This window comes from Tripterygium wilfordii, chromosome 1, assembly GCF_013401445.1.
Source record: "Tripterygium wilfordii isolate XIE 37 chromosome 1, ASM1340144v1, whole genome shotgun sequence".
Taxonomy (NCBI): domain Eukaryota; kingdom Viridiplantae; phylum Streptophyta; class Magnoliopsida; order Celastrales; family Celastraceae; genus Tripterygium; species Tripterygium wilfordii.
Window position 1 is genome coordinate 7,517,166 of NC_052232.1, and position 19,363 is coordinate 7,536,528.

General features: G+C 35.7%; 3 protein-coding genes across 3 annotated transcripts; 1 reads left to right on the plus strand and 2 right to left on the minus strand.

The window, feature by feature from the left end:
* Positions 1 to 5,616: 5,616 nt before the first annotated feature.
* LOC119996347 lies at positions 5,617 to 6,857 on the minus strand. Its single transcript, XM_038842938.1, has 2 exons — positions 6,589 to 6,857; positions 5,617 to 6,431 (listed from the first exon to the last, which is right to left on the minus strand). The coding sequence occupies exons 1-2, from the start codon at positions 6,855 to 6,857 to the stop codon at positions 5,945 to 5,947; spliced, it is 756 nt and encodes a 251-aa protein (XP_038698866.1). The 3' UTR covers positions 5,617 to 5,944.
* Positions 6,428 to 8,215, plus strand: LOC120001926 (protein FAR1-RELATED SEQUENCE 5-like). Its single transcript, XM_038850451.1, has 2 exons — positions 6,428 to 6,848; positions 7,366 to 8,215. The coding sequence occupies exon 2, from the start codon at positions 7,367 to 7,369 to the stop codon at positions 8,213 to 8,215; it is 849 nt and encodes a 282-aa protein (XP_038706379.1). The 5' UTR covers positions 6,428 to 6,848; position 7,366.
* Positions 8,216 to 11,825: 3,610 nt separating this feature from the next.
* Positions 11,826 to 15,645, minus strand: LOC120012255 (ubiquitin-NEDD8-like protein RUB2). Its single transcript, XM_038863630.1, has 3 exons — positions 15,424 to 15,645; positions 13,321 to 13,580; positions 11,826 to 12,181 (listed from the first exon to the last, which is right to left on the minus strand). The coding sequence occupies exons 1-3, from the start codon at positions 15,514 to 15,516 to the stop codon at positions 12,070 to 12,072; spliced, it is 465 nt and encodes a 154-aa protein (XP_038719558.1). The 5' UTR covers positions 15,517 to 15,645; the 3' UTR covers positions 11,826 to 12,069.
* Positions 15,646 to 19,363: the final 3,718 nt, after the last annotated feature.

The following is a 19,363-nucleotide window of genomic DNA, read 5'->3' on the forward strand; positions in this document are numbered from 1 at the left end:
TGGACGGATACTGATATTTTTATGAAAAAAGTGACGGGGACGGGTTCGTCAAAATTTAACCCACCCCATGTGCATGTCCATGTCCATGTCCATGTCCATTTATATTTATATAAATAATTTATAATATGTTTACTTCTTAGTTTGACTTTGATATATTATGTATACTTTCACTCATATATTATGTATACTTTATATATATATATATATATCACTCATAAGTGTCTGTTAATTTATTTATTTTTACACATACTAAAGTTCTCATAACTACAATTGACAATTTTTATTCCCGCCCCATTGAGATCCATATTCTAAACATTCTAATCCATTCATGCAAAGTTTCTTTAAGGGTACTTCTCCCACCTAAATAAATAAAAATAAAGAAATATATTAGAATAAAAAATGGTATTTGGACAAAAAATATTATTTACCTCACGAAACAACTGGCATCTAATCGAATTAATGACTTCTCTCCATCTTGAATAGAAAAAGTAGAAGCTGCTTGATCAAGAGGTTCCGGAGCTGATAGAATTTTCCTTTCTTAGATCATCGGGTCGGGATCCCATTTTCTTTATCTATGAGATCTACAAAGTTGAACCTTTACAACAGAGAACAAGACAACAAGTGAGCGTACCTTTGTTCGCTTCTTCTCCACCAAGCACAGATCATTCGTTCGTGCCAGTGTAAGGGTAATCACTTTCTAAGCTCATATTGACAACGGAGAACACCCAAATAAAGAGACACTTTCAGACCAGCCATAACCGCATGTGCTAGATTTGATGCAATCAAGTAGCATTTGACTTGAAAAACTATAGTAATTCTTCGGTTTGGATTGTGTGGAGGCTTTCTGCCAGGAGTAGCGATTAGTGTCCAACATGAAGCTGTATAAGTATAGTGTAAGTACAAAATTACAAATATATCTTTTGTACTAGAAGGTTTCTCATGAAAACAAATTTTAACCTTACTAGCAAATTCTTGATCTCGTACTGTATTCATGACTTCTCTCTTCCTCCAATCTAAATTTGGATTACCGTGGTTATAGAAAACATAGCAATGAGCTAATATGATAATATATTCGTCGGAAACTATTAAATGTAGATTGATTTCACTCGTTCCTTAAAATGTTATCAGGTTCGGTCCGAACTGTCGATCAAACCAGTTCAATTGATATTTTCCAACAAAAAAGATCCCGTTTTCATGTTGAACCGAACAAGCAATTGACCCACAGTGAACCATTCAAGCGGTTAAATAACAAACCGAGTGGGTAAATGACTCACGGGTTTCACAAAATTTTACTAAAATAAATTGAGAAAGGCAAAAGACATTTTCACCTTATTGACTCTTACCTTTTCTAAAGCAGTTAAAATGGAGAATAAATTGAGAAAGACAAATCTTTTTGTCCTTAAGAAAAAAAATTAAGTGCGAGCAATTTAAATTCGAAAGGTCACATTGTTGGTCTCACGCAGCACCATCCATCCAATTACACACATTTGTCATTTAGTTCAATGGTGATTTTCATGGCAAGTACCCTTCATCCTTATCTTTAACACTTGCGGAATATATGGATCCACACACTATTGAAATAACAAGTACAAAAGTTATGGATACCCGAATCACCATTTAGAATGATAAAGATGATGTATATCATTTTAGTAATCAGGGTTCGAATCTCATTTTCCGTTTCAAAAAAAAGAATACAATAATTATGGAACTCCAAACTCTAGTAACAGTTAAAATGGAGACATATATCTTGCAAAATTTAGTGTATCGAGTACTTCATCTTCATATGACAAATTAGCACATCCATTTTTGATAAGAAAAAAATAAACCATACTCCCATTCTCAGTCACAGTTTGGTTTGACCAGACTTAATTAATTTAATTATAAAAATACTTGAGACTCCAATTTATGACTTTCATTTTATTCCAATCTATGTGAAATGTTGTATGCTAACTTGTTAAGTGGATCCGAGAATAGGAGATAGCCTGGTTGGTCAGGTTGTCTGCCCAGGACCTTGAGGTCGAGAGTTCTATTCTCACCAGGGGGGTTTGGGATTTGGGTAGTTTTCCATCCGCAGTGGTGGCCTTCATGCCCCTCGGGCATGGCTTAGCGTGTGTGTGGCCTGTGGGCCTTTCAAAAAAAAAAACTTGTTAAGTGGATCCTACATGTGTATTAATAATTAATCAACGACTTATCACACATTTCACATAGATCTGAGGGTGAAATGAGGATCATAAATTTGGAATATCTAGCATTGCTCTTTAATTAACGAGCAAATATTTATAAAATAAAAAGAAAATGATATACAGTGCTCTTAGGGCATAAATAAATAACATAAAAGTGTTTTGGAGTTTGAACAACTCTATTAAAATCTATATTTTAAGTTCAAAAAATTAGGTGTAAAAGTATTTATCACATATGGCATATTTGTGGTGAATCTACTATAACCATCGCCCTTAATACACTAGTTAACAAGATCCAAAATTAAAAATATAAATAAAAAAAACATAGGGGCAGGGAAAGAAATTTTTAGAAAGCAGTGGGAGGTTTTGTGACATCCAATGTCTAATGTAATGGGAATGGGACAAACATAGGAAAATACTATATTACCCTTTTGACGTTGTACGATACTAAGCTGTGGGCAAAAGCTGCATTAAAATGGTGACCACCGTTCGTCACACTTTAAATCATGTTAGTGACTGGAGTAGACCAGCCGGGTTGACAGGGTCAAAGATTTGATCAATTCAAATCCAAAATAATGATGTAAATGATGATAAATGGAAGGAAAACAATCAAATTTATTAGTCTCATGATGAGTATGCGTAGATTTAATTTGAATACAATAATAATCGGGATGAAAAATCATTAAAAAATGTCATAGAACTCTCGAATAAATCATGAGGGCAGAGTATAAGCTTTCTACAATAGATGAATCACGTGTAGGAGGAGCTCTTTAATGTTTGATAATAAAACCATATATTTTAACTTTTTATCCTTTATAGAATAATGTTTTAAACTTGATGGACAAACAAAATTTATTAAAATATCCTTATTAGAACAAAACTTTTAATGGAAAGACTTATCTCTAATTTTCCTTATTTTATTTCCCAGCTCAGGCCTAAGCAGTGGTGGTCCTGGGGTGGGGTGACACAAGCTGTCGCCTCGGGCCCCCCCAAATCCCTAGGGTTTCAAATTTTTGAAAAAAATATTAATTTTATATTAATCTAAACACAAAAAACCAATTAAAAAACCAACAATTCTCCACATATTTCAATTAAAAAACCAATAAAAGAAAATTTTTTGATTTTAAAATAAATAAAAAGGAAAACATGGGCCCCTTTTCTAGAACTCGCTCGGGGCCCCTGTAAGCTCAGGTACGCCACTGGGCCCAAACCCGATTTTAAGAATCGAGTTTCAGACCGGACCGGACTTTTGACTATGTAATATTTATATATATGCATATGTGTAATATATATGTATTATATATATGTATATGTATTATATATACATACACACACATAAAGTGCACAAAAATATATAAAAATGCATGATATATATGCAGACCCGATATAATTTCGAATCGGGCCGGACTGTAGCCTTCGGACCCATGCCGAGCCCAGGCCCGCACCCAAATGGTGACCCCCTACTTCCACCATTCCTCATTTGTCTTAGCTGAACGAAAATTCAGGAATTAGGGTTTTGAATCGAGAAGGAAATGGCAGGAGAAGCCGTTGCGGTCAAGTTCATGAATCCAAAGCTCCGATTCCAGGCCATCAACGTCCAAGCCGCTGCCTTATGGGGCGTTGCCGCCGGCACCACTGCTATTTGGATCGTCCAGGTCTGCACTTCATCTGAGATCTGAGAAGTAACTGATTTGATTTGTTCTTATCTGCTTTTTATCTCAATCTTCTATGCTCTTGATTCCCATATCTTTTATGATCTCAAACTATATGTGCCGCGATTATGGGTTGAAAACTTATTTCCTGTTTTACGAATTGGGGGTCTGGTTGGTACGTGTATTCGTTGAAATTCGTGGGAGAAGCTATTTTTTGTTGGTTCAGTTTGAGCTTGTATTTATTCATAGAAAGCTAATAGCATGCCTATATGGTGCTAACTGATATTGCGGTTGTAGAGGATATCTTTTGGATTGATAGATGTTAGAAGGATAGAGATTCTCTGGACTCTGAACACAAAGATAAAGTGAATTGAATTAGCAAATATTACATTTCTATATAATTGATTTGCTCTTAATCAAAGTTGACAATGATATCTTCACTGCATCCTGCATGCATAATGCATTTGACCTTAGTTATAAGAGTGGATGCTAGGTTTTGCAGTGGGGAAGATTTGATGACTAGGGGAAGATTTGATGACTAGGTGGGCATTGAGCACATTAATTACTAATCGGGTATCATAATGTTAATGGCAGTTTAGATTTAAAGGTTTGAATGGTACCTTTTTTTGTTAGTTTGATATTGTGTTACTTACATCCTTTATGTTCCAGTCTTTTTATCTGTCTTGTTTGCAAATATTCTGTTGTCACATTATGATTTTTGACTGTATTTTTGTTGTTCACATTTTTTTCCTTTCTTTTTTCTAATAAAAAATCAGTGTTTTTTTTCTTCTTGCAACAGTGTTTTCAATCTTATTGTTCTTACAAAGATATCTGTTCGTTATCTGCTGATCGGGTCAATGATTTACTTACAGTCACATTTTCAATAAATTAATGAATCACTTGGTTACTTGTACATAGAGGCATTCATGCATTATATGCTTTTACATAACAAAACAATGAATTGGAAAAATCAAGCACAATGAATTTATGATCAGATTATTACCTTATTGCTTCTTGGGGATGCTAGTCACAGCTAAGACTATACTCGTTGTGGTCAAATAGCATGTACCTGCTTACAATTACTGTATTTTTACTGAAGGTTTTAATATAGTTGCCTTTGCTTGGACTTGGTTCTTTAATGACTTTTTGTTTGGTTTACTGCTCCTACCAAGTGTTGGATCTCATTTCCTCTGAACATTTTCTTTGGATTTTTAGATGTTTCAACTTTTTTGCTCCTCTTTTTAGTGTTACATTCTTTACATGATAGGAGTCATCCTTTGTGTGGGGCCTGTTTAATACTTGTTGAGGAATAAAAGTAATGCTCGCTCTGCTATTTGTTTCATTCTTTACATGATACTATGATAGATGCATGCCGCTTACTGGCCTATAGAACAGTGATGGCTCTTCTACAAAGTCTTTACTTTCTTGTTAAGTTGGGTTAAAAACATATTCTCTGTAGGTAAGTTTCAGAAAAATCTTATTGTAGAAAGCAAAGTTGACGTAATATCATATAATGTGTTAACGATGTGTTTTGCATCATGGTCCTAAAATTAATTGAAATAAGAACCATACTCGAATTTTTTATTTTCTCTTCAGTTTGCATTATTTCATTCTTCAGGTTTTGCCATAGGTTATTTGGCATAGTAATTCTTGGTTATCTTTTTCTTTTGTCTGCAGCCATTTGGTTGGTTGAAGAAGACCTTTTTTGAGAAAGCGGAGCCTGAAGGGAAGTGAATAGGATTGAAACTGAACCCTCTGATTTATTGCATCAGGTTGCTGTTGAGAAAATGGATAACAGAGTTGATATGAATAATTTAGGTCCACTGTTGAGCTTATTGTTGCTGATCTTGGTGACATAATTTCCCTGGATCTTTGAAGATTGAACCTATTTGTTTTTGTTCTTGTCACAATTGTAGTGATATTTTCCAGTTCTTCCCAGAGTTCATTTATATGAATACGAAGGAAGTGTTTCTTTGATTGTTTTGCAGTTACATTTGAAGCAATTCTACCAAAATTTCTTACTGAACCACAATGACAGGTATTATAAGTTATTCATTGAAAATCTAAATTCGTAACATTTTCTGATTTGACAAAGAAGAGGAGACTTTTCAGCTAAGATTGTTGAGGAGGAAGAGGAGGATTTGAACGCTCCTTGAGAGCCTGGAAAACGCTGGAACTCTTGTCAAAGATATGAGCTCTCCTATTGTAATCAAGAGGCTCTTTACCCTCATCTTCTCCCATGATCACTTCTCTTTCCAAGCATTCCAACTGCTCTTCCACTCCACCACTCTCGTCTCTGCACTTGTCTCTCAGCTTGGCCTGCATCCACTTTTCTACTTCTGGGTCCATCGCCTCTTCCTTTTCCAGTTCTGTCATCGGAACCGATGAATCCCATTTTGCACAATCCACTGCCATCCCTTGTTTTGTTTGATTTCCAGGTTTCATCTGAACCATGAAATTCTGAGAACTGCCAGTAGATTTTGTGACTTTATGAGATGTCAAAGATGAGCAAACAGCTTCTTTGTGTGAGAAATGCAGGTTTCCATGGCCACAGAGGTGGTTATGGGGTGTTCGAGAAATTGGGGGTTCCCGGGGTCTGCTGTAAAAATATTACAGCAGCCCACACTGTAAAATGAATCAAGGGTCGGATGTTGTCTATAATAATCCAATGGCTCATATTTTAAAAGTCCAAAAATAATATATTTCTTTTTCTCTCTCTTCCCAATTCCCACAAACCAATTTCTCTCTCTCATCACGGATCTCTCCCTTTCATCGACGGCTTCTCCCTTTCATCGACGACTAGAGGAAGAGTCGAAGATCCCTCTTCTCCCTCATCGAGATGACTCGTGCCAAGGAAACCAAGCGAAATCGACAACGAAATCGAGGAGAAATGACGATCTTCTACATCATATTCGTCTCCCTCAATCTCTTCGTGCAGTGGTGGGGGACTGCCATGAGAGTGATGGTGGCCTTCCAAAGCATGATGCAAGGGGGAGGTGATCTTGTTTTGATCTCGGTAATACATCTATCTCTTTTATTTTCTTGTCAAAGTTTTTTTTTGAATTTCCTGAAAGATACCAAATCAGTTTCTGCAAAATTGGTTGATCTATGGATTTTGCAAACATGGAGTAATTAGGGATATTTTTAGACTTTCTCTCTTTAAAGCCCCAAAAAATAAATCAAACACTTTTTTCCCTCTTCAAATATAATGAGAAAAAAAAACCGGGAAAATATTTCCACTTCCCTCTTTAATAACTCTTTATATTCTCTTTGTATGAATGTGAGATGTTTTAGCATTCCCATCTCAAACGAAATTGCTAAGAAATTGCAATATCTGTTTCTAGCATTAGTCACCTCTCGTTGTCGCGATATTGATTCAAGCTACTGGAACAGAGTCTCTGTTATTAATTTTCAGGTTCATAACCACAACAACGAACCTTTCTTATTTGCTCATACATATTCTAAAATTGTTTTTGTTTGTAGCAAATATTTTAGTTGCATTTGTTTTACCCAATTTTTTGTTATTATTGTAGTATGGATTGTTCGGAGAATGGTCTTGAGGATGCTGATATCAACAGAGATGTCGAATTGAATATGATTCCTCAAATTGGAATGGAGCTTAATACAGTTGATGATGCATGGGAGTTGTGGTTCATGTATGGACAAAAAATGGGGTTTGGTGTTCGTAAGGATTATGTTAATAGGAGAGCAAAGGATAAGGTAGCTACAAGTGCTGCATTTGTATGTTGTAAAGAGGGTCGACGGGAAAATGATAAGCGGAATGTATGTGATGTGCATCGATGGGAAACAAGGACTGATTGCAAAGTAAAGTTTGTTGTTAAATTAGACAAAAAGAGTGAAAAATATAAGATAAAGTCATTTGTGGATCAGCATAATCATGAGCTTGAACCTAGTGAAACATGTTTTATGTTGAGATCAAATAGAGAAATTTCTAGATCTGATGCTCTAGCAATTGAATTGGCACGTGATTCTGGTCTTACCCCGAAGGCGACTCATGAGTTAATGTGTATGGAAGCAGGAGGTAGGATCAATCTTGGGTACATAATGGAAGATCAAAACACTTACCTGAGGTCTAAGAGAGAGCGAGACATGATTTTAGGTGATCTTGGCTGCATTTTATATTACTTTGATGACCAAAAGAAGAAAGATTCAACATTTTATTATTCTCAGCAACTTGATTGTGATGATTTGGTTACTAATATCTTTTGGGCTGATGCAAGAATGATTGTTGATTATGTAGCCTTTGGTGATGTTATAACATTTGACACCACGTATGGAACAAATAAGGAGTTGAGGCCGTTAGGTGTTTTTACCGGTTTCAACCATCATAGAGAGATGGTAATATTTGGAGCTGCATTATAATATTTGGAGCTGCATTATTGAATTGGAACCTGGGAATACTTGTGCTGGCAATCCATGCATTGAGAATTTTGTGCTTAAAAAGTGACTAAGCTTGACAAACTCAACCCAATGCAAAGTCTTATCTGGATGCTCGTAAGTTCTGTTTAGCCAGGAAATGAACAAACTACAGAGCTTATAGTATTCACCAACAAAAGGGAATTCATTGTTAATACAGTTTAGTATAAATGGAAAATTATTCAGAAATCAAATACAGTTTAACCCCCAATTACTCCATGTTTGCAAACCTAGAAACAAAATCAAACTCAGAAATCAAATCAACCCTATAAACAAATTAAACAAAATCAAACTCAGAAATCAAATCATTCCTGGAAACAAATTAAACAAAATCAAACCTAGAAATCAAATCAACCCCATAAACTAAATCAATCCCATAAGAAGATGATGCAGAGGGCCAAGAGATCAAGGGAGGCGAAGATGATTTGGAAGGCCACCATCACTCTCATGGTAGTCCCCCACCACTGCACGAAGAGATTGAGGGAGAAGAATATGATGTAGAAGATCGCCTTTTCTCCTCGATTTCGTTGTCGATTTCACTTGGTTTCCTTGGCATGAGTCATCTCGATGAGGGAGAAGAGGGATCTTCGACTCTTCCTCTAGTCGTCGATGAAAGGGAGAAGCCGTCGATGAAAGGGAGAGATCCGTGATGAGAGAGAGAAATTGGTTTGTGGGAATTGGGAAGAGAGAGAAAAAGAAATATATTATTTTTGGACTTTTAAAATATGAGCCATTGGATTATTATAGACAACATCCGACCCTTAATTCATTTTACAGTGTGGGCTGCTGTAATATTTTTACAGCAGACCCCGGGAACCCAGAAATTGGGGGTGGAGTTGATATAAGATTTTGGTGCCTCAAAACTCGGGTCCACCATGCCGACCCACGTGTCACAGTGAGGGCCACGTGTAAGAGACGGGTAGAGAGGCCACTGGTTCGAGAAGACACGCGTCCCGATGATAAGTTGACTCTTTTGTCTTTTAACTTGTCTTAGAGAGAACAAGTTATCATCTTAGAAAACGAAAATCACATGTAACCATGGTCTTGGTAGCCTATTACACCTCAAGTCTAGGTGACATATCCAATCAATAATCTTATGTGGATAAATTTTAAATTTTTAAAAATTAAACACAAATACTCTCTATCCTCTCCTTCATCCTCACGTTTCTCTTTCTCTCCTCTCTCTCCTCCTTCTCTCCTCTTTCCGATGACCATCCAGCCATCAACCAATTGATTTGAAGCGCTGGATCATCATGACTCATCCCCAATATTCGTTTATTGCTAACAATCGCCTATTTCTTTGGAATCTTGCCTTGAAGTTAAAGCCAATGAAACTGTTAGAGCCTGATCCGGTCATCATAGGTCACCCCTTCATTAACCACCACCACCGTTGAACTTACCTTGACGAGCTCTACATGTAGCCCTTGGACGATTGAAATAGTCGTCGAAAAGTGAAAATCCATTTCTGACTCAGTTGTAACCCAATTTTGGACCATTAACTAGGTATATTTTTATTTTATCTTCATGTTCTGAATGTGTAGATGATTTTGTTTCAAAATCTATTAATTTTAGTGTCATTCTATTGGTTTTAATATGAGACATATGATTATTCCATTATTTTTTATGGTTATTCCATTGGTTTTAATTTCAGACAAATTGTTATTTCATTGTTTTTAATATCAGACAGATAGTTATTCCATTAATTTTGATGTCATTTCACTATTTGTCCAATGATTTAAAACAATGATTTAATTTAGTTATTTTTTGTTTTTATTTTCATTTCATTGATTTTTAAGTGTTGATAAATGATTTTTTTTATGGATTTCAATTACGATGTGGTGGTTAATAATGAAGATATTATGTTGGTGGATGAATAAGGTCGTTAATAGGTTGAATAACAACAACACTTAAGTGGTTGAACAAATAAACAAAGTAATTCAAATAAATTTGAATGGGTTTCAAGTAAAAAATAATGATTTACATATTCCATTATTTTAAGTCAATGAAATAAACATTGTTATGGGATGAAATTAAGTGCAATAAGTTATTCTACTGTTTTAATGCAATGAAATAATAACCATTGATCTGAAATAAGCATTTTTATGGGACGAAATTAAGTAGAATCAGTTATTCTACTGTTTTAATGCATTGAAATAACCATTGGTCTGAGACAAAATTAAAAGGAATAAATTATTCCACTATGTTAATTCATGGAATAAACATAGGTCTGAGTTAAAATTTATTGTTTTTTGAAAGCACAATTCATAATTCATTGTTTTTTTAAAAGCATAGTATATAATCCATTATTTTTTGAAAACACAATTAAGAATCCATTATTTTTTTGATAGAAATCCATTGTTTTTTTAAGTACAAGTTTTTGAGTCCAGAATCAAAAAAAATTTTAACCAGAATTAATTATTTTTAGTCCAAAATTAATTCCATTATTTTAAAAAAAAATGGAATTAAAATCTGGACGATAAAACCCATCGACAATGAATTTTGTTATAAAGAGTTTTATGCACTTATTTCGAATATGTAATTTTTTTTCCTAAATCTAACATTTATTTTTAGAATTAAAACGTTTTAAATTTCGTTGAACAAAAGGAAAAAAAAAATCAAATTACAAGATTATCATGTTACATGATGAGTCAATTCACATGGGATTGGATTATCTAGCACTAGTTATTAGAAAAACACATCATTGGAGGCTGCAATTTCAATGCAAAGAAAAGTCGGTCGAAAATCTTTGTTGGAAATTGCAATGGCGACTCTTTGAGAGCTTGTTTTGATGAACACTCACTTTGGATCTCTCTTGACAAGGGAAGCCCGGGACCTGCTGTAATTTTATTACAGCAGGTCCCACGGTAATATCAGTTTTTAACATTAAAAATTTTTATTTTTATTTTTAAAAATTATAAATATGTAGTGTTCATCGCAACGAACACAACGATATATTTTTTGTTGGAAACAAAAATCAAATTCAACATGAAAAAGACACGACAATTCTAGACCATCGGATATAAACTCAAAATATTTGATGTTTTTGATCACGATGCATTTGATTTTTGTTTTAAACAAAAAATATACCGTTGGATTCGTTGTGAAAAATACTATATATTTATGATTTTTAAAAATAAAAATAAAATTTTTTACTACCCATAAAGGGTATTACAGCGGGACCTGCTGTAATAAAATTACAGCAGGTCCCGGGCACCCCTTGACAAGCATTGCATTCAATATTTTACCTAACAAGCGACATCCGCTAAATAAACCATAAAAACCCCAGAAAAATCAGCTTCTTTAACACACCTGAAACCTAATTTCAAATCTCTAGAGACATCAACCAGGAAACCCTTAACCACTAAGAGAGAGATCACCTAAAGCCGATCATCTGGTTGGTTTTCAAGGCTTGATGTGTGGGGGAAAATATACTGGAGAACAAAGAAGGTAAAAACATCCCAAGATGGAGAAGGTGTCACAGGTTATAATTTGTTCATCACTTGCAAAGTCTAAACAAATCCTTAGTAACAAAAAATAAAATCACACCGCACGAATGTCACCTGGGTCCATAACCGCTGTCCATTGATATCAAATTTCTCGAATGAAGCAGGAAAATAGGGTTTATTAACAGGGAAAGGTAATATAAACCCAATTCGAGTTACATAAGATTTTTGAAGCACAAGTTTCCTGACATGTAATTAGGTTTATCCACACACACCACGGGTTGAAAACTCAATTTCGTCCATCATAGGAGTATTGCTCAGCAAAGTCTGTAGGTAAAAAAAACTAATACACTTATTTTAGAGATTTCCACCCCTCAGTGCAAGCACTAGATGAAGTACAGAGCCACCCTCGATGTTGTAGTCACGAGCTATCTTGTCATCTCCAAGCTGCTTGCCAGCATAGATGAGTCTGCAACCATTTTACAAGATTAATGAGAAGGTTTGGAGCAAAAAGGATATTACATGTCAAGAAGATTTGAGCGAGAAGTCAAAACACAAGCATGAAAGTACATTCTACTGATTAACTTTGCAAAACTACAGGACCATTAACTCCAAAAAACTCATAATTGCACACACAATGAGGTTACCAGGAAGAACTGCACAAAAGGAAATATTATCTAAGCAGTCTTGCAGAACATATCAACCCAAACTTGGATTAAAAAAGAACCTCAGTGACTACACAAGCATTTTCTTGTGATTTCCATATGACAAGTAATTTCATTCCACCTCAGATTCTTTACAGTTCTAGAATTTTCTCATAAATATCATACTGTCAATTAAGTAATATTCTACATTAAGCAAAATCCAAGCAAGATTTTTGAGAAATGACTCCCACCAACTCCAAGAATCTAAGACCATGGGAAATCCATGCGAGTGTGATCGTTTTTTTCCTATTCCTTTTTGTGGTTTTTTTTTTTTTGGGGGGGGGGGGGGTGGGGTTGGGGGGAAGGGACTAAGAGTGTGTTTGGATTGAGGGATTTGGAGGAAGGGAAAGCCAACAACAAAATGGTAACACAAGATTATAAAAATCAACACAACAAAGTGACAAAGATGAGGAAATTCTGCTTGGACCCTTTGATGCAGCTTGAACCATAGACAACACAGACTAAAATACAAGACCACACAGAAAGTAAAACAACAAACTTAATAGAGCAGAAAAATGCCCTGCTCTATCATTTCAAATGAAAACAGAAGCTCGGACAACTATATGGCCCAGATGAATCATGCAAGGCAGTGGGCATACATGACTGTATAATGTTAATCAAAAGACCGTTATCCAAAATCTTAGAAGACCATAGACCACTGCAGTTTCTTAAATCAACTAAATGTTTGGGAACAAACTGACATTTTGTCTATGTCAAGGTGATGAAAAATAACAATACATATTATGCACCCTTCATAAAATTCAAAATGAAGGCACATGGCAATAAATTATAAATTATGCATGCCACAAGATATAGAAGATATAATAAACAAGAAACATGTCAGATAAGAATTACAACTTCAGCCAACTCACAGTTCAATGCAGATAAACACTAAAAGAAGTACCTTTGCTGCACAGGAGGGATTCCCTCTTTTTCCTCAACCCTCTCCTTGATTCGCTCGATGGTATCAGTTGGTTCAATGTCGATTTCAATTTCTTTCCCTGTGAGAGTCTTCACCTTGATCATAGTCCCTCCCCTAAGCCTCAGAACCAGGTGAAGTGTTGACTCTTTCTGGATGTTATAATCAGCAAGAGTTCGGCCATCTTCCAATTGTTTACCAGCAAAGATCAATCTTTGCTGGTCAGGAGGGATGCCTTCCTTGTCCTAAAACAGAGGCATCAGACATCAACAAAATGTTAAACATGACCACAGAAACTCATAAATGAAGAAGAGAGCATTGAGCTAACGTCCAAGGCATCCATAACAGATGCACGAAATCAAAAACAATGCAACGTAAAATATCATTATCATTGATTCCCTGTGCATTTCATTAGCAGCGTGATCGACAAAAGTTAAAGGATTGATGTATACAAAATGAATGAGAAAAGGAAAAATGAGCCAAACCACGCTTAATGCAGTAATAGAATCCAAAGGACTATCTTACTACAGAAACATAGATGTGCATGTAATGCATCACTTCATCTCTAAACCAAAGATGCAGAACATACATCATGTTTCACAATCATGCTCATAGAAGTATGAGCAAATCTATAATCAGAACCAACCAACTTTAATACTCACGCAACAAAGTTAATATCAAATTACAAACACACTTCATAACTTTCTACGCACTCAGACTCCAGCATCCAACCAAAATCAAGTTGTGAGACATAATCTCATAAAAAAAATCAAAATAAACGACTTGCACAAAACAAGCTGTGGTCTGCTAGAAAAGCATGTGATAGAAAAAGTGTACCTCCACTGCACTGGGAACACAATTCTTCTTCTTTTTTTTCCCTATGAATTTTACTATTAATCAAGAAATTATTAAATTAAGCATATCAGCTTTACAGTTGGATTTCTTTGAACAACTCTCAGCATATTGTTGCAGTGCTGGTGACTGGACAATCAAGGAGAAGATTTAGGTTTAAGAGGAATAATGGGCTCACTTTGACTACCACAATCTAGAAACGGTAATGACATGGAAGGTGGTGAGAAAATTACACCAAGTGAGCACTAAAATCATACACTTCATAAATTATAACCAAGGAAAGATATATAATCAACTTGGGGTTACTTTTGTTTGAGCAGAAATACCAGTGTTACTCACTTCGGCACTTCTCAGGCAGTGAAACATCAATCAATTGATTAAGTATCCAAATCAACAGAAGACAAAGTTAACTATAAAAGAATTGACAGTAGTCATGCAAATTTTCAATCATAAGCAATACAATAGGATAAAGAACCACGAGGGTTTCTTCAGTCTTATTTTCATATCCACATAAACAACAAGTAACAAGTCACGCCCAAGTTTATCAAATCCTCACAGATAACAACAGAAATCAAACTGTGTAAGAAATCAAAACCAATAAAGAGATAATAACCAGTAGCATAAAAACTACATGCGGGAGATTAAACACTTTGCGAGACATGTTCTGTTACAACTTCAAATATGGTCTATGCTAGATATCGGGGCATCGATGATGAACTGTTGATATTTGCTGAAAGTAACATTGAACTGTATAAGCATAGAGGGAAGATTGAAAGTTTAATGGAACAAGAGAAGAGTGAAAATTTGAGTAGTTTGTCTCGAATTGGATATTTGTTAAACTTTAGATTGATTCTAGTATTTCCTTCAGTGATTCTCATTGGATAATGGATAGTGAAGTTTCAGTTTCAATTCAATACCGAATATCTTTCCATTCCAAAACCTAGTCCTTTCGAATTTCCATAAATACTTCCAATTAGAGCAGAGACCTATTACATCATAAAACCCAGAAACAAAAAAAGTACGAATTCCACTGAAAAAACATGTTCCCCACAAGTTTCTGTAGAGAAAAGAAAACCCTTGTGGAGTATAAATTGTTCCCAACCAAAAAGTTCATCCAGAGACCGTTCTCCGTCAAAATAAAAAGAACCCACTACAAGGCACGAGGAGGAGGACTTGATAAACCATAAACATACATACACATAGAAGAAGAAGAAGAGGAGGATCAAATTGCAGTACCTGAATCTTGGATTTGACATTGTCAATGGTGTCGGAGCTCTCTACCTCGAGAGTGATTGTCTTCCCCGTTAGGGTTTTCACGAAGATCTGCATTTTTATTTTTTCAGTCTGGCTTTCCTGCTCAATTCCACAGCGACAGAGAAGAAGGTAGGAGTCCACTTATATATTGTTATATTCAATGGGGTCTCTCATTGGAGATGTGGGCGGGGGACCCCTCGATGATTCTCAAATTGCGTTGGTTGTGGCAAGTTCTTAACTTTTTGTTTTTTCTTTTTTGATACACATTCTTCCACTATCAATTTGGGGAATGTCATATAATTTATCCAATATTCGAACAAAAAGCAATAATAAAATGATCCCAAAAATCTAATAAAATATCTAAGATTTACTTTTTTTAGACTAAAAAAATAGAATCATTAACAATGTTCAAACAATTATATAAAGATATAAACACGGCATCAAAATCAAGGATAGAAATCCAATCGAGTAGAGGTGTTTACACCCCTAAACTTAAAGTGATTAATTATTCTATCATCTGTGTTTGCAATTCCAAAAATTTCACCTCTCAAACCTTCTTGATTACACACTAGCAACAATGTAACTAGTAGTGTCACAGCGAACCAAAAAGGAATTGAGGAAACTCACTCCCAGAACGTGACACGAAGAATAACAGAGGAAATGCGGTTTTGATGTGTCATAAAAGACGAAGGAGGAAGAAAAGCTTGAAGTTATGAAAAAGGTTTGCAACTTTCCAAGCCGAAAATTCCTTTAAAAAAGGAAGGGCCTACCCTTAGTAAACCAGTGCCCAAAAAATCTTGGGTACCATTGAACCCTAGTTCATACTCTCATCAAAGAGTATTATAAACTCGATCTTGAGTTGTTATTTTTCTAGTGTGGGATTGGATTCATACCACCAATTTATATCATTTCATGTGCACACTTTTGGGATCCATTTCTCATTCACTCAATATTGGTTTTTACAAATGTAAATGTACTACGTTCAGAGATATGTATGTACTCGACTCTGGACTCGTACTAAAGGATGTGTGGATCCCACATTTAATTGCGCCCAAAGAAGGCCAAACTGATATCCAACATGTACTAGTTAAATTAATGGACTTGCGTAATAGTTTGTAATTCACGTGTGTTAGCCAAACACCTGATGATGTACTCGGTAGGGATTGAACCTGCAATTTCCAAATAAAGAAGAGTCACTCCTAACCTTTAGATTATGAATTAATTTTTTAAATATTATGATTTACCTAATTGATGTGAGGTCAGATCTTGCGCCCGAGTTTTATTTTTACTAATACCCGAAGTCTCCAATAGAGAAGTTCTCGAGTCTATTTTTAATAATGACTTTTATGAGAACCTAATTTTTAATTTTTCGATATGGGATGTTTGTTGCATGTGCTTAAAAAATATGTGACTTTATGAGAATCTTAACTTTCAATTTTTCAATATTCGAATATCGTTTTGAATCTGAACTGACGAATGCCTAGAATGCACCTTAGCAGGAGACCGACACTGAATGTTTGTTGCATGTTTTAAAAAATAGGTTAAAAATAATATTAGTGATAATTGAATTTGGGTGTTGAAACAAGAAATCAGAAGTCTTAACCACCAAAACAACATGATTTTTATGACTCATATTAGTGAAAATTGAACTTTGTACCGCTTGGCCGATTGAACTGGTTATACCACATACTAATCGCTTGATTGGTATAATTTCGGCTTCGATATTTAAAATATTGCCTCTAACCGGAGTTTTCGGTTAAAAAAAATACAAACTCCAATAAAGTAGTATTAAATCTTAATTCCAATAACAATGAATATTAAAAATCCAATTATTGTTAAGAAGAAAACGCGTTTTTTATGAAAGGGAAAACTGGAAGAGGACAAACGAAAACATGTTTTCTTTTTTTGAAAAAGACAAATTGCCAGTAAAACCTAAGTGGAATTTTAAAAGTTAAATACAAATCATAATATGTTATTGGATAATGCTTGAGACCCCCAAAAGACGCTCATTTAAGGTGGAGTGTTAGATGTGAATTCACATCGAAGTGGGTCTTATGTGTTTTTAATCAACGGTCATTTTTAATGTCACATAGATTTAGGTAACTTTTGAGAGTCTTTAGCATTGTCCTTTGTTATTCAAGACTTTTAGTGACAAAAAATAAAATAAAATAAAATAGCTTTGCTTGTGCTCTACCTGCTTTTTTATATAGCACGAAAACGGGGTAGTACATTTTTCATCATTGAAAGATTTTCTAAAATCCAATCTAGTCAACGAAAGTTCAAACGTTGCAACATAGTAATCGAAAGTTCAAATTTGTTCCATTTTGATAACTCGGACAGATTTTCTCATTTTCGGACAATCAACTCGCTTACTTGACCAGTTGACTGTTAAGAAACCGTCAACATTTGACGACGTGGATTCACGGTGTGTTGACCTGTTGTCACATTGTTGATATGGCCTATAGATATTTGTCCCAAACCAATCACAGAAAGTTTAAATGTGTTGAATTTGGTTGATCACAAATCATGTCCTCCTCTTCACAAACCCTAGGTTGAATCATAGAATACTGAGAGACTCCACTTTCATGGTAGCCTAGTCAGGAGCACAATAATGACAAACACCAAACACTCTCAAAATGGGTTCTACCACAACTAACCATCGCCGCCGCCTTACTTGTAGTCCACCCCAGACAAGAACCACTAGATCCTCCACTTCAAACCCCACAAATCCCTATTCCCAATTCTGCCCCTCCTTTGTCCCTCAATTACAACACCTCTTCTCCCATTCCACACCACTCTAGCTCCTCTTTCACTGAAGATTGTGTGTGTGCTTGGATTGCACTGATTGTTTAGGTCCTTAATCACATTGCTAGAAACTTAATTCTTCCCATGAGTAATTATTCCATGGCGCTCGATTAGTCTCATTGTGCAATGGAACTCGAATTCGGGATAACTGTCACAAAGAGTACAAAATCTCGATGTTATTTGCATCCCCTGTTATCCTGTCTATAGACCCAAAGATCTGCAATCAAGATATGTCCAACAAGGCCTTCGACAACCCTGTAAATATCACACTGAGAGCAGATCGTGAAGCTTGACACCAGTGTGGTGCCGATTGGGGAAGGTCCTGACAATCAAGTTAGTTGACGGTGGGGGGATTTGTAGTGAGAAAAGTATAAGAGTTTAGAAAGAGAGTAACATACCTCCACAAAGTTGGATCCTTAATGTGGCAAGTGACCAACGAATTGGCAAACACTGGGAATCTTGTATGCGGGTTGATGAAAGAGCTTCATGGACCTTTGTTGGTTGACCATGACCTAGGCCGTGGGCTGTAGGTCAATTATGAGGTTTGCGTGGGCATATTTTTGATAGAAAGACTAGGCATGGACCTTTTTGGAGGAGAGTGCCTACGTTGTGGGCCTATTGGGTTTGACTAAGGCTCTCGTGGGCCTTCGCTGAGGTGAGAGCCTAGGTCGTGGGTTTATTGGGCTTGATTGAGGCTCTTATGGGACTTTATTGAGGAGATAACCTATGTTGTGGGCCTGTAGGACTTGACTGAGGCTCTCGTAGGCCTTTGTTGAGGAGGTCATGGGTCTGTTGGGTTTAACTGAGACTCTGGTGGACCTCTGTTGAGCAGATAGCCTAGGTCGTGGGCCTGTTGGGCTCGACTGAGGCTCTCGTGGGCCTTTATTGAAGAGATAGCCTAGGTATCAGGCCTATTGGACTCGATTAAGACTCTCGTGGGTCTCTGTTGAATTTCTATAACCAAAACTTTCTTAGTGCAAAATTTAAATAATTTCTATTATTCTTGTTCTCGCTTGCAGAAAATGTAATGAAATTTATGTCAACTCTTCATCCTTATCTCTATTAGAGCCTCAATATTTAAATTTTAAACCAGATACATATTGCAGGCCTGCCCAAC

What these genes read in the sequence shown, in the direction of transcription:
- LOC119996347 (XM_038842938.1), bottom strand. Translation starts at nt 6,857, where the DNA reads ATGTATTACCGAGATCAAAACAAGATCACCTCCCCCTTGCATCATGCT. An exon ending in TCGATGAAAGGGAGAGATCC is followed by an intron (nt 6,432 to 6,588) that starts GTGATGAGAGAG and finishes ATATTTTTACAG; the next exon opens with CAGACCCCGGGAACCCCCAA.
- LOC120012255 (XM_038863630.1), bottom strand. Translation starts at nt 15,516, where the DNA reads ATGCAGATCTTCGTGAAAACCCTAACGGGGAAGACAATCACTCTCGAG. An exon ending in ATGTCAAATCCAAGATTCAG is followed by an intron (nt 13,581 to 15,423) that starts GTACTGCAATTT and finishes CCTCTGTTTTAG; the next exon opens with GACAAGGAAGGCATCCCTCC. An exon ending in ATCCCTCCTGTGCAGCAAAG is followed by an intron (nt 12,182 to 13,320) that starts GTACTTCTTTTA and finishes AAATGGTTGCAG; the next exon opens with ACTCATCTATGCTGGCAAGC.
- LOC120001926 (XM_038850451.1), top strand. Translation starts at nt 7,367, where the DNA reads ATGGATTGTTCGGAGAATGGTCTTGAGGATGCTGATATCAACAGAGAT.